General features: G+C 30.4%; 1 protein-coding gene across 2 annotated transcripts; it reads left to right on the forward strand.

The window, feature by feature from the left end:
- The first annotated feature begins 14,204 nt into the window (after positions 1-14,204).
- On the forward strand, positions 14,205-18,651 carry SAY1 (Ubiquitin-like superfamily protein). Of its 2 annotated transcripts, none has more exons than XM_016346485.3 (11): positions 14,205-14,604; positions 15,233-15,303; positions 15,430-15,985; positions 16,073-16,156; positions 16,322-16,434; positions 16,555-16,765; positions 16,888-17,088; positions 17,185-17,316; positions 17,924-18,067; positions 18,148-18,204; positions 18,307-18,651. In XM_016346485.3, the coding sequence occupies exons 1-11, from the start codon at positions 14,515-14,517 to the stop codon at positions 18,412-18,414; spliced, it is 1,767 nt and encodes a 588-aa protein (XP_016201971.1). In that variant the 5' UTR covers positions 14,205-14,514; the 3' UTR covers positions 18,415-18,651. The 2 variants fall into 2 exon arrangements, with proteins under 2 accessions (XP_016201971.1, XP_016201970.1); XM_016346484.3 differs by having other exon boundaries at positions 14,314-14,604; positions 16,534-16,765.
- The last annotated feature ends 1,276 nt before the right edge of the window (positions 18,652-19,927 follow it).

Here is a 19,927-nt window from a genome sequence, read left to right on the forward strand (position 1 = left end):
TTGATTTTACCATTTTTTCCTTTCCCTCACGTTCAATCCTCTTAACCAACATCTCCCTTGTTCATTGGACAACCCACGGTGGTCCAGGCATCATATTGGCTGTGATATCAATAAATTTAGACTCATGAAAGTATATAATCATAAATGCAAAAAGACACTTATCGATTGAGTATTTTTCTTCATTTTTGTTATTCTTTATTCTTTTAATTAGGAAGTTCAACACGTGAGTAGCCCAATTCTGTCTTCGTGTATTTTCAGTATCAAGGATTGCTGGCATGTGAACTAAGGAGATTTTGCTCATAGTTGTTGGCAATAAGAAGCATTTTTGGATTAAAAGAATGAACGTTCTCTTGAATTTCAGCCTATTTTCCTCTCCATTCATGCTCATTTCTAACAGAGATTTTGTCAAAGAAGACAATGAAGTGAAATTTTCAATAACTTCCTTTTGCTTCGCTGATGAATCCACATTTCATGGTATTTATTTGCTCTATTTGAGTAGATTTCATCAACTTTTCTTGCACTTATTCAAGGAAATAGCATAGTTTCATGATTTCTTCCTAAATTGAGCTTAATTATGAAAACATGCTATTTTGTACTTAATTTAATCAATTTTATTCCACTTTCATTCCATTAGGTGCCTTGATGTGTTTGATGAGTAATTTCAGGTTTACAAGGCTAATATGGATGGAAGAAGTGATGGAAAAGCATGCAAAAAGGAAGAAAGCATAAAGAAATGAAGTTTTGGAAGATTCAGCTTTCGTGCGTGCGCACAGTGATGCGTGCGTACGCACATGCGAGAGTTTGGCGACGCATACGCGTGAGAGTGTATTTCGCCAAACGACACGTACGCGTCGCAGCCAACACGTGACTCACTTAATGAAAATCGTTAGGGGCGATTTCTGGGCCTCTAGAGCCCAGTTTTGGGACTCTCTGAAGCTGATTTTTACCTATATCAAGGAAGGTCTCACTCCATGTGAAGGGGGAGAGAAATTAGGGTTAGATCTTAGTCATGTAGTTCATCTTCTAGAGAGAGAAACTCTCCTTTTTCTCTAGAACCTAGGGTTTTTAGTTTAATTTTCTTGTAATTTCTATGTTTAATTCTTGGTTCAATCTAGTTTCTTCTACCTTTCTTTGTTTTATTGTCTTAATTTCCTTAGTTTATCTTGTCAATTTCATATTTTGCTCACTTTTATGTTCAAGCACACTCTTGTTATTTTAATTTACATTTAATACAATTTATGTTTTCATGTCATTTATTGCTTTATTGAGTTGTTATCTTTTTTCCTTGCTTGGTAGTTGTAGCATTTATTATTTCTTATTATTTTACCATGCTTTCTTTCTATGCCTACCAAGTGTTTGATAAAATGCTTGGTAGAATTTTGGCTTAATTTTTCTCACTCTTGGTTGAGAAATTGGATGTTTAGGTGAACTTGAGTGGTGGATGTCCATTCCACATTGTGTGAGAATTGTTAATTAATTTGGTTTCCCTTGACTCTAAGTGACCCATAAATAGTGTTGACTTAGGACTTAGGGATTGAGATTAATTATGCCTAGTTGACTAATTCTCGATGTAGGGTTGACTAATTGGAATTAACCCACACACAATTACCATGTTTGTGGTCCACAACTAGGATAGCAAGCCCTAATTACCCAATTCTTGCCAAGGGTCCTTTTTGGTATTTAAATTCCATTTTTTATTGCTTTGATTGCCCTCATCTAATTACTTGCATGCTTATTTAATTCCTTGCATATTTACATCACTTGCAATCTTTCCATCAATCCCCTTTTGTCCCCTCATAGCCAATAATGACACTTCCCATTGCAACTCATAGGGAAGACGATTCGAGATTTAATTACTCTCGATTTAAATTAGAAATATTAAACTTTGATGTTTGGGATTTAATTTGCCGGTTTGGTCTATACTTGCATCGTAAGTTATCTTGAGTGGAAAAATCCAAACCGGTGCAAAATCTTATTCATCAAGTTTTTGGCGCCGTTGCCGGAGAGTTGTAATGGTGTTATATTATTGGCTATTGTACATATTGTGAATATTGTGAATAGCTTATTTTTGGTTATTTTTGGTGTTATATTGCTTTTTGGTTATTTTTGGTTATTGTGATGCCTTTATTTATAATCTTTTATGGAAAAACATCCCCTACAACAACACCAAAACAGGTGAACAAAAACGTTATCAAAGAATAAAAATACCAAAAGTTGATCATGAGAATAGATTACAGAAACAAATTTTACCTATTGCATTTAAGTCTAGGGCATCCTTTATCTTTACAGGGGTTATGGTGATTTTTCCCTACCGTGTAATGAGGGTATTTTCATATAAATCGAAGGAATTAGTCCGTTTATTCAAAAGCGTGTGTGTCACATTTAAGAATGGGATATGGCTCAAAGCACCAAATCTCATTTCATCCACAATAAATTTTTTTTTTTTACTCATTTTTCTAAAAACATCAACTATAGTCCTTATAGAGCACTGCAAATCATGAGTTTCCTGCAAAGTAATTAAAAATTATATTATAAAATTTATTTATGCAACAAAAATATAATTGTTTTGTTTAAAATATGCTTAGATTATATTCTGGTACCTTCTCAGCTATAATGTTCTTCTCAGCAACTTTTTTCTTTGTCTTTTGCCTATAAGGAATAAATTAAAAAAGATGAATCACATTGAATCTAACTCATAATGAAACTCAAAAATTGAAAATGATCACACTAGAAGACTCATCAACATAGCTTAAATCACATAAGAAACAATATAACTACATAGAGACTCTAAATCCAAGCCTATGACATGAATCACATTGAATGTAACTCATAATAAAACCCAAAAATTGTAAATGATCACACCAAAAAACTCATCAACATGGCTTAAATCATATAAGAAATAATACAACTACATAAAGACTCCAAATCTAAACCTATGATAAGAATTACACAAATCTAAATCAAAATGACACCGAAAATTGAAAATGATGACACCAACAGACTCGTCAACATGGCTTAAATCACATAAGAAACAATACAACTACATAGATACTCCAAATCCAAGTCTATGACAAGAATCACACTAAATTTAAATCACCGAAGCTTAAAATGATGACACCAGAAGACTCATCAACATAGTTTAAATCACATAAGAAACACTACAACTACATAGAAGTATAAATGCACGGTTTAAAATCAAGTTACCTTTAATAATGCTTCGTCTTTTCATATTTTAGAAATGCACAAAGAGTTTCGCTGAGAATTTTTTCGTTCAGTATTATTGTTGATAATTTGAAACCTAGCGCAGAGAGGTTCGTTGAGAGATTTTTCATTTGGTGTTGTTAATAATTCAACCTAGCAAAGAGAGATTGGCTGAGAAATTTTTGAGAGTAATTTCAAGTTCAATGTTGAAATGAGATTTTGAAATGGTCCTTCGTGTCAGAGCGTGCATTGAAACGTCGTGTGTGTGGAGAGTGAAAGTGTGTTTATTTGCACGTGTAATGAAACTGGTTTTTGTTGGGTTTGGATAAATTTGATTGGGCTTGACTACCAAAAAGACTTGTATGTATAGCATTGTTGCTATGATGCACAGACACTAGTACAAACACAGGACACGATACGATACGGGACATGCAGACACACTAATTTTAAAATTTTATAAGATATGGGGACACGGTATATATATAAAATATAAAGTATTTTTTAGATAAATTATAATGATATTTTGATATTTTATTGATATTAAAATATAAAATAATCTTTTAAATATTTTTAGTGTTTTCTTTTAATTATATAAATAATTTAAAGTATTTTTTATTTTAATAAATAATAATATATATTATTTCTAAACTCCTTTCAAAAATATATCTTAAGAATAAAATTGGATACGCTAACACGTGATGATATTTAGGTATGTTCAAGTGTGTTTAAAATTTTTTTTTAAGACACAATTAGACATACGAAATATACGTGTCGACAAATATCGATAAATATTGTATCTAAAATGTGTCTGATATACGGACACAATAACTTAGTAAAGTGTGGATACTTGTTACCATTGTTGTTATATTAGTTCATGGTAAATTCTATGGTGTAAAATGTAATTTTTTTTCTACACATATAGAACTTAGGTGAAAATTTTTAAAAAATGAACATCAATTTGTATTACTCTCTATGTCTAATCAAGTCTTGCAGTCTCTTAGTTTATCAATAAGATAGTTTACAGTAATTTATCTTTTTATATTAAATATTAACTGAGATTAATTTTTGAATGAAAGTGCTAATTAAGTGGGTTAGATTTTTTTGTAACAAGCCAGTTAAAATTTGAAGGATACTTTAATTTGGGCCAAAATAATCATTTTAAATCTTTTAATATACAGTATAACTGTTCACCAACAAAAAAAATACGGTATAACCCTTTTAGATTTTTTAATATAAATAAATTAATAAAAACAAAAATAAATAAATAAATAAATTAACAGTGCATTATTTCCAAAAAAAATGAAGATTAAATTAAATACCAACATACAATTTCGTTTTTTCTTATTGATTTATGAAAAACATAAGTTTGGCCACACCGATTTTGGTACAAATTTTAAAAAATTATTTAAATTTAAATGAATAGTATGAATATACTTTTACTTCATTATATTTTAACCCTTATAATTATTATACTTACACACTAAATTTGTATGTATATTTGTTTTATATGAAAATCAAATATTGAAATATTTTATTTTAGTTTCTAAATGAATATTTTCTATGGTACGATTTTATTTTCTTTTTAAAAAGATCTAAAATAATATTTAAATAATTATAACATATATAATGCTTATAATATAAGAGAAAAAGTGCAACAATAGAAATTTTATCCAAAAATAAAGCTATATCGTGATTCATTTTTTAAAATCATATTTTTCATTTTTTTAATATTTTATTTTATTTTATTTTTTATTAAAATAATCAAAGGTGACTATTGATATTTTTTTTTTTTTGGTCTCGCACAGTTAATAAAGTTATAAATAACAAACTATAATAATTAATCAACTATAATAATGAAAAGCAGAAACTTATTTAGGTCCAAATTTAAGTATAGTCTAAATTTTTAAGTGGTCTATTACAAAAAAATTTAATCCCCTGATTAACACTTCTATTCAAAAATTAATTTAAGCTAATATTTAATATAAAGAGATAAATTACGGCAAACTATTCCATTGTAGTAAAAAATCTACAAGACATGATTAGACATAAAATACAGTACAACAAGTGTCCATTTTTTAAAGTTTTTACCTAAGTTCTGTATGTGTAAAAAAAAAAAAAAATATTTTATACTGTAGAATTCACCTTAGTTCATAGGAATTAAATGATTGAAATGGTGACTTATTGCGAAAATAATTTAATTATATGTACATTATTCAATAAACATTATTAAAACTTTAATTTCCAGCGCACCACCTATATTTGAGGGGTTGAAGGCAATATTATGGTTTCTCAACACTAAATAAAGAAGAATAATGTGTTATTGAACTTTATATTTTTAGCTTCTTAAGAATTAAGAAATCAAGCATGCCTTAAAATTATACGGATGGCACGCGGGCTGACCCGTTCTGTCCCGTCGCGTTCCGCCCCGCTTCGTCTCTCTTATTGAGGCCATTTTAAATTTGTACTCCATTTCATTTAACAATAAATTAGTGAGTAATTAACAGATTAATTTTGTCAATTTTCTCTCTTTTTTTAAATTTATTAAATTTATTAAATTAAAAATATATATAATTTCATAAACATTTTAATAAATTTAAAATTTTTGAATTCACAAGCACTATAATTATATCGTTATTAACCAAATTTTTTAAAATAAAATAATAAAATTAATATTGTCCAAAATAAAATATTATCTAAAACATATAATTAACAATCCCACTATGTTACTAATAGTATTTCTGTCAACTTCTGCCAACTCTTGTTTATAACTGTGTTTAATAAAAGTGTCTCTGTGGATGTGTCTAATAAAAATATATTTTTTATGACTATATCTAATAGAAGTGTTTTTATAAATATATTTTTTAGATGTGTCTCTTTATACATGTGTTTAAAATATAATAATTAATTATTGTTGACAATAAATTGGTAGATAATCTATTGGTACCCTTTACTTTTTTCTATAATTAAACATTGTCTAAATTTCTAATTAATCAAACATAATCCAAATTATAACTTAAAATAAAACGAACAAACCTTTCAAATACAAACATAAACACAAAAATAACATTCCAAATTTAATTATTATTTTAAAGTAAAAAATATGCCAGGCAAGTCCGGCCTGTCCTGCCCTACCAAAATCTATGAATTAGCTGGTGCAGATTAAACAAATTTTTTATTATAGCGATCTCAAATTTATAGTCTAACCTAAGAGTGTTCAAAATCGCCCCAACCCGAACCTGAGACATATTTTTGTCGGGTTCGGATTTTCATTTTTTATCCGATGTTATTTTCGGGTCTAGCTCAGATTTTGTTTTAGGACATCCGGCCTGCGCCCGACCTGAAGTTCCTTTTTACAATGAAAAAAAAATATATATATATATATATATATATATATTTTGAGTTAATTAGTATTGTTATGTTATATTTTTATAATTCAATTAATATTTTTTTATATTATAGGGTATTATTTTTGTATTAAAATAATTTATTTTGATATAAAAAATATGATATAACATTTATTAAATTTATTTTTTAAAAGTAAAATTTTATTATTTTGATATATAAAATTTACAAATTTGTATATACTAATGTTTTATCGGGTCGATTCCGGTTTAACCCCTTTTTTTTCCGAGTCGGGTCAAAGCAAACCCGTTGTCCTTTAGAGTCGAGTCTAGGTTTATTTAAACTCAGTTCGGCCCGACCTATGAACACCCCTAATTTGGTCTATGGGTTTTGGTCCATTTATCACTTCTATTTAGTTACTACATTGAATGAAATTATATGTTTTATATTTTGTTTCTTTTGTGAGATTAGGGGTGGCAAACGGGCCAAAATCCGTTGGCCTACTCCGCGTAACCCGCCAAAAAAGGCTGCCTGTGCTGGAAATTTGAAATCGCTAAACTTAAAAAATTCGCATAATCCGCACTACCTAATCCTTGGACTTTAGTGGGCTTCGGCGGGCTAGGTCGGGCTTCCCGGCGGGCCAGACGTTTTTTTTGTTAGGGTCATTGTTTTACAAATTTCTATGATGTTGTTGATCTACAAGAGGATGAAGATGATAATTGAAGATGTTTTAAGTTATATTTTAGATTATGTGCTATGTTTGATTGATTATAAACTTGAAGATGTTTAATTATATATTTTGGATAATGTTTGTTTTGCTTTGGATAATGTCAGTGGTTTTATTATTTTGATTCAAAAATCTTGATTTATGATTATATTTATTGCATATTTATAATTATAAAGACTTTAATATTTGTGAATTTAAAAATTATAATTTTTTTATGTCTTTAAAAATTATAAATTTATTGAAATAATTGTGAAATTATATATTATTTAATATTTAATAATTTATAAAAAAAAATATTTGACAAATTTAACCCGTTAGCTCACTGTTAATCGACGGAACAAAAAAAATTTAAAACTACTTCACTAAACAGAACGAACAAATTAACTCGTCAAATGACGAACTTTAACAGGGTGGACTACTGGACTTTTTCGTTTGCCACCTATGTGAGATGTTGCTATATCTAGTTAAAAAAATAATAATTATGGGAGTATACATGAGGAATTAATTAAACTGAACTTAAAGTCGAAAGGCAGCCAATATATACTTCTTTCTTTGTCGTTAATCGAGTTATTATTTTTTTTACATTATTAATTTCTTTCTCCCTTTCTTTTCTTATAGACTAATTTCGTCAAGGAAGCTTAAGCCATAAACTTAATGTGCATTTTATATAAATATAAAATTAAAAGCTTACCATATGTTTGGAGGATGATCGATGCATGTGAATGAAACGTGTAGTGCATTGCACATATATAATCAACGTTGCTGTTTTTGAACCACAGAAGCAGAAGAAATGTTGTTTTCTTGAGTATAAATAAACTGAACGCGTATGTGGAATTGTTCTTTTACCGAGATAATCGCATGTGCACATGCATGCACACTTGTGGATCCATGGGAATAATTAATAATAATTAACATCAAAATTCATCACAAAATCACTAATTCAGCATACTATATATGACTGCAATTAATTCTTTCATTTCGTTGAATCTCGTTATTAATTACATTAGTTAAAAACACCTAGTACGGTCTCATCAGTATCATAGTTAATATACATAAGAGAGTTGGTTGTCCTAATTAAATTGAGATAATGAAAAGAGTGAATAAGATCATCAAAAAAATTAGATCATATTAATTATTTTATTTAGTTTGATGTCAAAGGAGCCACTCAAGATAAAGACAATTACTAAAACGTTTTTTTTTTAAAGATATTTTTTATTAATTAAAATTTAACATCTATAATCGATTAAATCGTGTTATTTTTGTTAAAATTCGGTCAGACAAATTAATTTGACTGAAAAAATAGTGAATCAAATCTTGAACTGATTTAAATTAATATTATTTTTTTTATAAAAAATGACTATAATATCCTTATTATAGAAAATGACTAAAATACTCCTATTATATATATATATATCCAAATTTTTTTATGAACCAAATCCAACTAAACAAAACAATAAAATTTAGAATAATACTGGTCATAACTGATTTTTGTTATGTTAAACCAACTTGGTTGGACTTGGTTAATAGAAAAACTTGAATGTGTAGTATTATTCTATATATATATATATATAAAATAGGGGTATTTTAGTCATTTTCTATAATAAGAGTATTATAGTCATTTTTTATAAAAAATAATATTAATTTAGACCGGTTTAAGATTTAATTCATCATTTTTTTATTAAATTAATTTTTCTGTCCTAATTTTAACAAAAATAACACAATTTAATCAATTATATGTGTTAAATTTTAATTATTAAAAATTATTTAAAAAAAAAGATATTTTAGACATCTTTATCTGAGTGGCTCCATAATGCCAATTGGCCCTTCTTTTACATTTTCTTAAATTAAATAACGTAACTGGGAAGTCATTTGCCCAAAAACCAAGCTTATTATCCAGGAATCAAATTAATTAATAATTTCTAGACTTTCATTGTTCTTCTCTAACAAAACATAGAACATGCTAGACACGTCATCACTTAGTCTTAATGTTTAATAGTTAGTTAATTTATTAATTAGTAGCTAGTCCCACGTACAATTGGCGTATATAAATTGCTACTAGGTTATTACTTGGGTTATTAAGTGATTTAATTAAGGTTAAGCTCCATTTAGTTTGGAGCTAAGAGTAATCTAAAAGATTGATATACTATTATATTATAAATTATAATTCAGTATCAACCAATCATGAAGGTATTATTATAATAAGAGAAAGTTTTAGGACATCATTTTCATTAAAATTTAACCAATATTTAATTATAAAAAAATGTGTAATTTTATACTATTAAATATAATCTCACATATCATTAAAAATATTAATAATGACTAATTAATAATTACAAATTATAAAATATATTGATCTCTAATACTATTATTATAATAATATAATATTATACATATAATACTAAAAAACAAAAAAAGGATCAAATTTATTTTATTTAATATTTATTATAAAATATATTAAATAAAATTAAAAACAATAAAAACAATAAATTTTAACCTTTTTTATTAATATCTTTTTGTTATCAAATATTTTTTATATTATATATATTTTTTTGGATACGGAAAGTTCAATCCCTACATGCTAGCTTCCTACTTCTCAAGGTAGTACCTTCTGTCGGCCTTAGAAGAGAGTTTGTTTAGTTCATTTTTATATATAGAATCCTATATACTTGTTAAGATATTTAATTTTAAACCAATCTAAATTAAATTATTTATTCAATCTAATTTAAATTAAAAATTGATTAAAGTTACACTAATTTAGATTTGATTAGATTTTTTTTGATAAATAACATAGTTTAGATCAAATTTTAAATTTATTTTTTAAAATCAATTCAATCTAATTTAAACCACATACTATAATATAATATTATTATTTTATTATTATATTTAAAATTTTAGTTATAATATATTTAATTTATTATATATTTTATTTTATTTATGTATTATTATTATTTAATAAATATTTTTAATATTTATTTTATTCTATATATATTTAGAAAATAAAATTAAAAATATTATTTATACATTAAAATTAACCACTAATATTTTTATATATAAATATATGTATTATTTAATTTATTTTTATATAAATTTATATTTTAATATATATTTTATATTAATAACTAATTTTAGTAGTTGATTTTAAGATTCGTAATTGAAATACATTGTTTTTTCTTATTGAATGAATTGCCTTTGGCTTCGAGGGCCAAAAGGGCTCAGTTCTGATCATTCTTGGTAACTGGCATGGCTTCCACCCTGAATTTCTCAATTGTAAATATAAAAAATTAGTTACTAATTCAATTATTATATATTTGTGTATTTGTATGTAAATATATATTATTTAATTTATTTTTAATATATATTTTATATTTTAATATTCATTCTATATGAGTTGTTGATTTTGAATCTACATGAAAAGTGAACAAAAATGCTAAATATTGTATAAGTTTCAGGAACCAAGGACAAAAGAAGTTTGAATCTAATTGCAAACCATGCTTTAGTTTCTTTTTATAATATTGCGAAGTTTAGACTTTAGATGCCGTCATCGGTGAGTTCATACTTGACATAAATTACGGGCCTCACCTCAACTTTCTAGTTTCTAGGCAGATTGAAACTTGAAAGCCTCCATCCCTTCAAAATTAATCAAATTATTTTTCTATATATATAGATGTATGTAATTTATACAAGGTGTACACAAAATAACACGTTTATTTACACATCACTAGTTCTTTCACTTTTCATAACAAGTAATTAAGATCTTACACTAGTATTAACTCTTATTCAATTTACTTTAATTTATTATCTATTATTATTTTCTTTTGATGTTCTTTCCCTGCTTTAATTTGTTTATTCTTTGGCTTGGAAAGCAAGGATGCAATTATGTGCATTCTTGACTCCTAACTATCCTAACCTTGCAATAACCAAGGCTTTCAATAGTGCAATAAATAGATATATAACATAATTAATAATAACAATAATAGTAATAATATATAATCAATTAAGGCCATGGTTTGTTGTAGAAACAGCCGAAAGAGAAGGATGTAATATGTTGCATGTTGGCCTATTGGGTTGGTCATGAGAGTCCAAAATGAAAATTTATATATATTGCCGAACCAAATACAAGAGACTAACATAGAAAATAAAGCAGATGAGGGTTATGATCAACATTGGCAGAACATGGATTATTATTTGTTGTCATTATTGTATTTGTTGCCGGTGGATTATATGGCATGTTTCCGGATATTCCGACATGCATGTTGGCTTGGCTCCCTCTAGCAGCTTGTCCTACTACTATGTTCACAACATTTAAAATATGGTGTGTCAATCATCAACATCTATTTCACCGAGGCTAACAACCTTCCTATTCAATTACTATCAAAATTAAACACCTGTTGCTGCTTGCTTCTATTGCATTTAAGTCTGTTACAATATATATCTGATAAATAGTAGAGAAAGCTAAGAAGACAACATTTTTAGTTAAAAAAAAATGACTAGTATTGGTTCAAATATAGAAATAACATTTCTGAATAATATATTAAGCAATACTTGTGTTCTTAACGAGATCCAATAATAAAAAACCTAAGGTCTATATGTTTTTACTTTTTACCTGACACCTATACAATTCCATGAGAAATCTTGTTGAAAGAGAGTTCAATAAATAATTAAATACTCAAAAGCATCTTCTCTGATTTAGATTATGTTAAAATTGCAATAGTGAGAATTGTAATAAATTGAGTCTACATTAGAAAAAACAAAAAGAAGTGAAAAATTTTTAAGATAAGAAACTCAATAATTTAACTGTCTTAAAATTTTGAATTGAATGTGATATCTTTTTTGTTTTGGTGTTCTTTCATTTGATTTCTCTATAAAACCTCTCCACTTTGGTAGTCGAGAGTTCCTGAGTCAATGGCTCTACTATTTTACTCTTTTGTCGTCTATAAATATCATTTTAGATAACATTTTTAATAAAAGAATCATTAATTTATTCATACATTTATTTAGACATTAAAATTTTTTGAAGATACTCCCAGTTATTGATATTTTTTTGGGACGAGGGTCAAGGCCCACAACAACAGACTGACCCAACCCGACAAACCTAACCCATCCCCACAACCCGTTCCCCCTACTGCCATCTTCCAATCCTAACAGCGGCAAGGAGCTTGAACGCTGAGCAGATGGAGCTCTTCTTGGAGTTGGCGCCACCGCGCCGAAGACCTTTCCGATCTCGTCTCGATGTCGCTGCTGGGCCGAGAAGGGTGTCCATCGAAACGTCCCCTCCCTTCCTGCGTTGACAAAGACAACAACCTCCTGCAGAAGACTCCTCCGCCGCTTTGTCCCTCCCTAATCCATTCACAATAATTCCTCAAAAAATAGTAGATGAATTAATATATCAAATGGATCGAGGCAACAAGAGTAGATAATCTGTTGGGATCCATTGCGAAGAATAGCAGGCTAATGAATCCTTCAAAAATAGGCCCTAAAAAGATTATTTTTAAGCGGATTAGTTGGATTTCTTTATTTTTGTTCAATAAGAGCACCAAATATAAAATGTAACAAACAATTTGGAACACCAACCCATACCAACAAAAAAGGAATAGAAACACTAAGTCCAATAAATTAAAAAAAAAAAGGACACAGCATGTTATTCCCCCGGCCCTGTGAGGCTGCGAATCTGAGTTAACTTGAAGGAATTGGTGTGGCCGAGGCATTGCACCAATGGCCAATATGTTGGCCTTACAGAAGCCACATCTTAGGTTCGAATCCCAGCTATAGTTGGGTAGTGATAGAACCTTTAGGTAGTGTTTGTTTTGAGGTACTGAGACAGAGACTGAGAGACTGAGACTCAGTATCGTGTTTGTTAGTTCAGAGACTGGTACTAAAATTTCTGTCTCTGTCTTTAAAATTTCAGTATTTCAGTACTTCCAAAAAGTAGGGACACAGGGGACTGAAATTTTTAGAGATAGAGACTAAAACTTTAATAACATTTTATACCTAAAATACTTTCATTTCAATTAATTAATTCCAATTTTACCCTTTATACAAATTGAATTAGAGTTTCAATCTTGTTTCAATTCCTGTCTCCCATTTTGCACCAAACAGAATACTGAGATTTATTTCAATCCTGTCTCTTAGTCTCTGTCTCTCAGTCTCAGTCTTTTCGTCTCTGTCTCTACACCAAACGCTACCTTAGTGTGTGTGAGTGGGTGTGTTGTGTAACCTAGGATTGGGGTTGTCCAATCCATCGAACCAAAAAAAAAAAACTTGAAGGAATTGGTTGTTCTAGTCCCAAAAAAAGGAATTCGTTCTTCATGATTTATCATTTTTTCATTTTTATCCTAAAGACCTAAACTAGTAGTCACGTTTTTTCTTTCAATTATTAATAATACAGAATAATAGATATATATTTTAATTAAATTATTTTATCATTTTTCTAAAAGAGATTTTCCTAAAATTGCACATAGCGATTATTGAAAAAAAATTAAAAAGAGAATAATGTTATTAATAAAAAAAGTATCCTTTTTCCCAATTTTTTGGTTATAAAAAATTTCATAATTTAGCGAATCGTTAAAGGGCAAATTGAAAAAAAAAATAGTTAGATCCATGACCAAAAAAAATAAAAGAAAAAGAAAAGAATAGTTAGAACAACTTTATAACCATATAATAAGCTCTGATTCATTGCTTTTGTATATAGCTAAGAGTCTAATACATGTTCTAAAATATTTATACTAACTCAAATTTATAGCAACCTAACACTAGAGAAAAAGAGTGTAATTATTTTTTTAAAAGTAAAGAATTGGAAATGTTGATATTAAAGGTGTTTTACTTGTTTGGGGCTTCAAAGTATCTTCGGATGGATCTACTTGCGAAGAAAGAAAGCAAAAGACCAAAAAGTCCAGCAGCCTAAGCTACAAGTTATAACCAAATAGCGTAGAAGGTTGGAGAACTCCAACCATTCGATTTCACCAATTTACCCCCGGAAAAACTACCATAAAGACCAAAACACCCCTAAGAACCCATCCTTGTCTCCTCGTTCTCTCGCTCATGTTGCCCTTCCTACCCACCGCTTTATATAATTTTTTTGATATTTCAGTCGAAAAATATAAATACAAACATTTCTTACTTCTCCTTTTGAAGCTCCAATTCTTCTCCATAAAGCAGACGAAAACAAATCTCATTCTTTCTCTTCATTATCGAATTCTTTTCTTTTTATTTATTCTTCTGCTGTATTGGGGTTTCTTTGAATTACGATGTCAATGGCTAGGCCTAATCAAGAGGCAATTGAGACATTTATGAGCATCACTGGCTTATCTGAACCCATCGCAGTGCAAAAGCTTGAGGTTTTTCTCTCTATCATTTCTTTTTTATCATCGCAGATTCTCTAAGAATTGTATTTGAACAAAAACCGAACTAATCAATCGCTCATACTTAGGGTTTCTTTTCTTTTCAATTTGATTTTATTCTGCAGTTCAGTTACACACGTGGCATTTGGAATGTAATTGTGGTTGTTTATTCTATAATCTGATCAACTATGCTCGATCATTATAGCGCAACCAACTACTGCTTTTGAACTATTTTACGATTTATCTTTTATTTTTATTTTTATTTTTATTCCCTGATATTTAATTGGTTGTTATATTTTTGTTTGTTGGATTATCGATTTGTTTAAACTTATGCTTAGATTATGGGGTCTTTTCATGATTCACTTTTAGTCTTTAATCAGTTCTATGATTTTTGCTGAACTTATTAATACTGTATTACGAGCTCAAATGTTGTAAACTTTTTGCATTAGCTTAGAAACTTAGTTGTACATAGAATTTTCCAAATGTGACTGTGACTGTGACTGTGAGTTTGTGTAGAACCAACGATGTTTTGATTTTGTGGCTTTAGATTTTAGGCACTCAAAAATTCATCTCAGGTAGCTGTTCGTGTTCCTCCTTATTATCTGTAAATATTGTTTCCTCTCAGGAACATGGGGGCAATCTTAATGAAGCTGTCAATGCACATTTTAGTGAAGGTGACCGAAATTTGTCAACCAGGTATACTGTTTGTGATTCTTAGTAACTAAGCTAGTAAGGTATATAGATATTTGCCTTATCAAGACAATGGCTTTCTTTTTTAATATGCATGATATTGACATTTTAATCGACTCCTTTCATGGCCAGCACCCTCAATACCTCTGCTGCTCTTCCACAAGATGATTTTATGGATATAGATAATGAACTTAATGCTGAAATGCGCAGACCTCTGTCTCTTTTGTCTTCGGCAAGAACTAATCCGTTTTCTCTTCTTGATCCAACTATTGGGAGAAGTATATTTGATAATCATCTTGATCCAACAAACCGATCACCATTTGTTACACATCCAAGAGAAGTAAGACAAATTCCTATAGAGGTTAAGGATAGTAATCAATCCAACCCTCCAGGGGACCATGTTCCGACCATTGAAGATGTCACTGGAACTTCTCAGGCCCATGGTCCAGATATTCATGGAACAGTCATCATTCATGATGATGATGATGATATTCCACCTGCCCAAACTGCTGCTCGGGATGAGCAGATGCATACACTTGACAGAAATGCGAGACCCAGTGCTCCTGAGTTTGAGAATTTGCCAGATTATGGCAATGACATAGAAGAAGAAATGATCCGTGCAGCAATTGAGGCTTCAAAAAGGGAGGCTGAGGAGAAGTACTCAAATCAAAATCTTAACACAGAAAGCGTATGTTTCCCCCCTTGATGGATTTCTCTTGCTTTATTTACTGAATTCTTGCCTAATGTTCAACTATTTATTTCACATTTGATTCAGGATTTCAGCGAACCTGGGGCCCAGAGAACTGTATCTCATCTGGATGATCCTGAGCTTGCCCATGCAGTCTCATTGTCCCTGAAGGTACACTTATATTATTTATTTTTCCTTTACCATGTTAGGAATTCATTGCATTGAGCATCTTCAGCAGTGTGTGATGCCTCTGGGATAGAATGTTGTTTTCACCTTGCTTTTCATTAATAATGGAATTTTGGTACCCGTATTGCTTCTAACATGGAAAGAGTCCAGACTGCTGAGCAAGAGAAACAATTGCGCATGCAAGGAGGAGAAGCTGAAGCATCAACAGTTGGTTCATCCAAACCATCTAAAGTGGAGCTAGGGGAAGCCTCATCAAATGGAAGGTATATTTCTTTATACCTGTAGTGTCTGTTGGATCTGTTGCATTGGCTGCCCAGATCATACTCAACTTCTTCCCTTCTTGTGACTGTCAAATCTGAAAGGGGCAATCATGGTCATTCTAGGTTGCAGTCAGGAAGTTCTTCCTTCCAAGATGAAGATGAAGACATAGAAGAGCAACCTCTGGTTTGGAACAGGCCTAGACGTACATCCTCAAGCCCTAAAGAGTCACCACAAGAAGTTGAAGTTGCTGAGGCTAGTACTCTGCCCAGCACAGGACAGCAGGATAACAGCAATCCTGCTCAACATAATGAAAATTCCTTCCAATTAGATGAGGTATAATCCTTCCTCTTTGTAACTTTTTAAGATGTAATTCTGTGTGTATTTGCCATCGCATGTTAGGTTGTCTATCTGCCATGTTTCCTAATTTCCAATCTTTGTGTAAACTGAAATTGAAGTGGGGTGGTATTTCTTCGGTGGAGCACGATGAAGCAGTTATGCTGGAGGCTGCAATGTTTGGTGGGATCCCAGAAGGAACCGGTTATCGCTATGCCTATGCACCTCATGAGTTCATGCAGAGTAGGGGTTCATATCCTCGGCCAACCCCACGCCCACCGTCACCATCACTGACAGCTCAGCGCTTGATAAGGGAACAGCAGGTGCAACTTCTTTCTTACCTGGGTTGGAATTATAAGTTGTAGCCTTGTAGGAAATTCCTCACTGTAGCTATCACTTTCTATGGTTGTTCAATGCAGGATGATGAATATCTTGCATCATTACAAGCAGACAGAGAAAAGGAATTGAAAGCCATAGAAGAAGCTGAGGCTGCTCGTGAAGAGGAAAGGCGGAGAGAGGAAGAATCTCGCAGGAAGTTACAGGAAGAGCAGGTATTACATTTGTAATTAATTGTCTGGTCTTTGTTAAGTTGTCCCTCGCTTTAACTGCTTGTTCCTTTTCTTTCTATTTTGTTTTAGTTTAGACCAAGCTGGTGAGAAAGAGTACTATCGTGCTTTTCAATTTTTTTTTTTATATTTGCATTTCTGTGTACTTTTTGTTGGAGGGTTAGATGAGCATTTGTTATTGAAGCAGCAGTTGCTAGAGGTTTTGTGAAGTAGGTACTCCAATTTCTTCACTTTTCAGCTTACTAGAAGCTTGTTGAGCTAGCTTTCAAGGCCTAGTTAAGCTCAATTAAATAGTTCATGTTAGATACAAATGAAACCTTTTAGGTTTTAATGATATTTCTAGTCATAAAATGTAAAAACCTAGTCTTATGGAGCCGATTCATATGCTACTGAGTCAAACATAGTAGAGTTCAAGTTTGACTCATTTAATGAGCACACCTCGTTGAACTATAACTAAATTGGGTTGGAGATAGCTCCCGTGCATTCTCACAATTTTTATCCTGCTGTTGATGTTAACTTTCTCATGTCCAATCCTGTTACCAATATCAAAGTCACGCTTCTCACTTATGCAATTTGCATTATCCTGCTTCAGGAATTGGAAACACAGCTAGTAGCAAAAGAAGCCTCTCTACCACCAGAACCATCCTCAGATGATGAAAATGCTGTCACCTTGCTGGTAAGGATGCCAGATGGAAGCCGCCGTGGACGTCGATTCCTTAGATCTAATAAACTACAGGTGAAATCTGTTGTAGAATTTTGTACTAATCCTTTCTTTCGGGGAATATTTTTGCTAAACCTGATCCTGGAAATTTTCAGTCTCTTTTCGACTTCATAGATATTGCTAGAGTGGTGAAACCAGGCACTTACAGGCTGGTGAGCAAACCCCCTTACGTTTCAGTTTTATCATTATAATTGGTACCCTTGATATGTATTATCGTAGTGATTGCTCTTTCCATGTTATTCTTGTTGGGTCAGGTGAGACCGTATCCTAGGCGTGCTTTTAGTTACGAAGAAAGCGCATCGATACTTGAAGAGCTTGGACTAACCAACAAGCAAGAAGCCTTGTTTTTGGAGTTAGTCTAGTGCCCTGATGGCGCAGATTTGAAAAACATTGAAGTTTTTAGTTTACGAATCAATCCATTTATACGGTGATATGGAATTTCAATCTGGGTTGTGCTGTTTGGATAAAAGTTTATTCATCATATAATTTCTAGAAGATCAGAATTAGATGTACAAAGCGATCAGGTTTTGGCATGTTATGAATCTTCGTGGTAGCAGTTTCATGAACAATTGATTACATGGCGCCTATTATTTTTTCCATCTTTTGTACGTGATCATATATGATACCGTTACGTTACGCGGGTGTGTTCCTCAGGAGAGAACAAAACAATTTTATATTTGATAACTGGAGCTTCAATTTCAAGCCCCCTCCCCGCCCGGAAAGAACTAAAATAGTTAAAAAAACTCATTTACCGTCCATTATCAGCGAAAAGTACTGTTCATAATTTCCTAATGTTTTGTTTTAAATTTATCGATTTCAACCATATGATTTTTAGGTTTTAACTCAATTTCATATTCAAGCGTTTATTTTTGTAGTTCAATTAAGCTTTTTCTCTCGACATCTATGTCTTTTTTTTTCTTTTTCTTTGAGCTTATTTTGGAGTATCATCCTCGGCTTGGCTGGAACAACCAGCTTTTTCTATTACTATTGCTATTACTATTATAATCTAAACGGCAAGAAGAGATTATAGACGTTGAGTTAGAGGAAATAATTCATTGTTGAGCAAATTTTAGATACAGTACGAATTAAAATTTAGATGCATATCTCTTCAGTTTCAGCATCTTTGTCTCCCCCACTCGAGTTTGCATGAATTTAGTGAAGCTAAGCAAAGTAACCCTTTCAATTTTACGAAGAGTACACGTTAATTAAATAGTTTTATACGTGAGTACATGATGAATGATGAAAGCATGCTAAGGGGAAAAAGTAATATGAGATACACTATTTTTTTTAAGTTTCAAAAAATTTTTATTTATAAATTAATTCAACAGTCCAGAATTTTTTTCCATATAGTATTATTAATTTATTACTCCAGTTCGAATAATAGATGGACAACTTTTAGTTCTTGAAAATAAACTATGAGAAAGACATTGCTTTTTTATGAAAGGATAAAAGTATTTCATTAATAATTATATAATATTTAATAGGTAAATTATAGGGTACAGATTTAAATATACAGATATTTCATTTGAGTCACAAAATTATTGACGCGTGTTGTGTCTGCTAGAGGAATGACATAAAAAAGAGAAAATGTTAATTAGGTTTTTTGTAATGTATATAACAGATTTGTTATTTTATTAAGGTAGAAATAAAAGACAATTACACTAGATAAATAACAAAATTGTACTACCACCGTTTGTTGACCTTTCTTTAGTTTATACTTTATATTTTTTTTTCAAGTTGAATTTGAATTTTAATATCATACCCATAGGCAATAGCTATTATTTTTAGTAAGAAAATTTATAACTAATTTAAACTATGATGAAAATACACTAAGGCACTCAATTTTTATAATATTAATGGAAAATATTTATTTTG

Source organism: Arachis ipaensis, chromosome B5 (assembly GCF_059453495.1).
Source record: "Arachis ipaensis isolate K30076 ecotype BB chromosome B5, ASM5945349v1, whole genome shotgun sequence".
In the NCBI taxonomy this organism is placed as follows: domain Eukaryota; kingdom Viridiplantae; phylum Streptophyta; class Magnoliopsida; order Fabales; family Fabaceae; genus Arachis; species Arachis ipaensis.

Excerpts from the sequence above, each read along its gene's own strand:
- SAY1 (XM_016346484.3), top strand. The coding sequence starts at position 14,515 with ATGTCAATGGCTAGGCCTAATCAAGAGGCAATTGAGACATTTATGAGC. Across the intron at positions 16,766-16,887 it reads ATTCCTTCCAATTAGATGAG|TGGGGTGGTATTTCTTCGGT; the intron begins GTATAATCCTTC and ends CTGAAATTGAAG. Across the intron at positions 17,317-17,923 it reads GGAAGTTACAGGAAGAGCAG|GAATTGGAAACACAGCTAGT; the intron begins GTATTACATTTG and ends ATCCTGCTTCAG.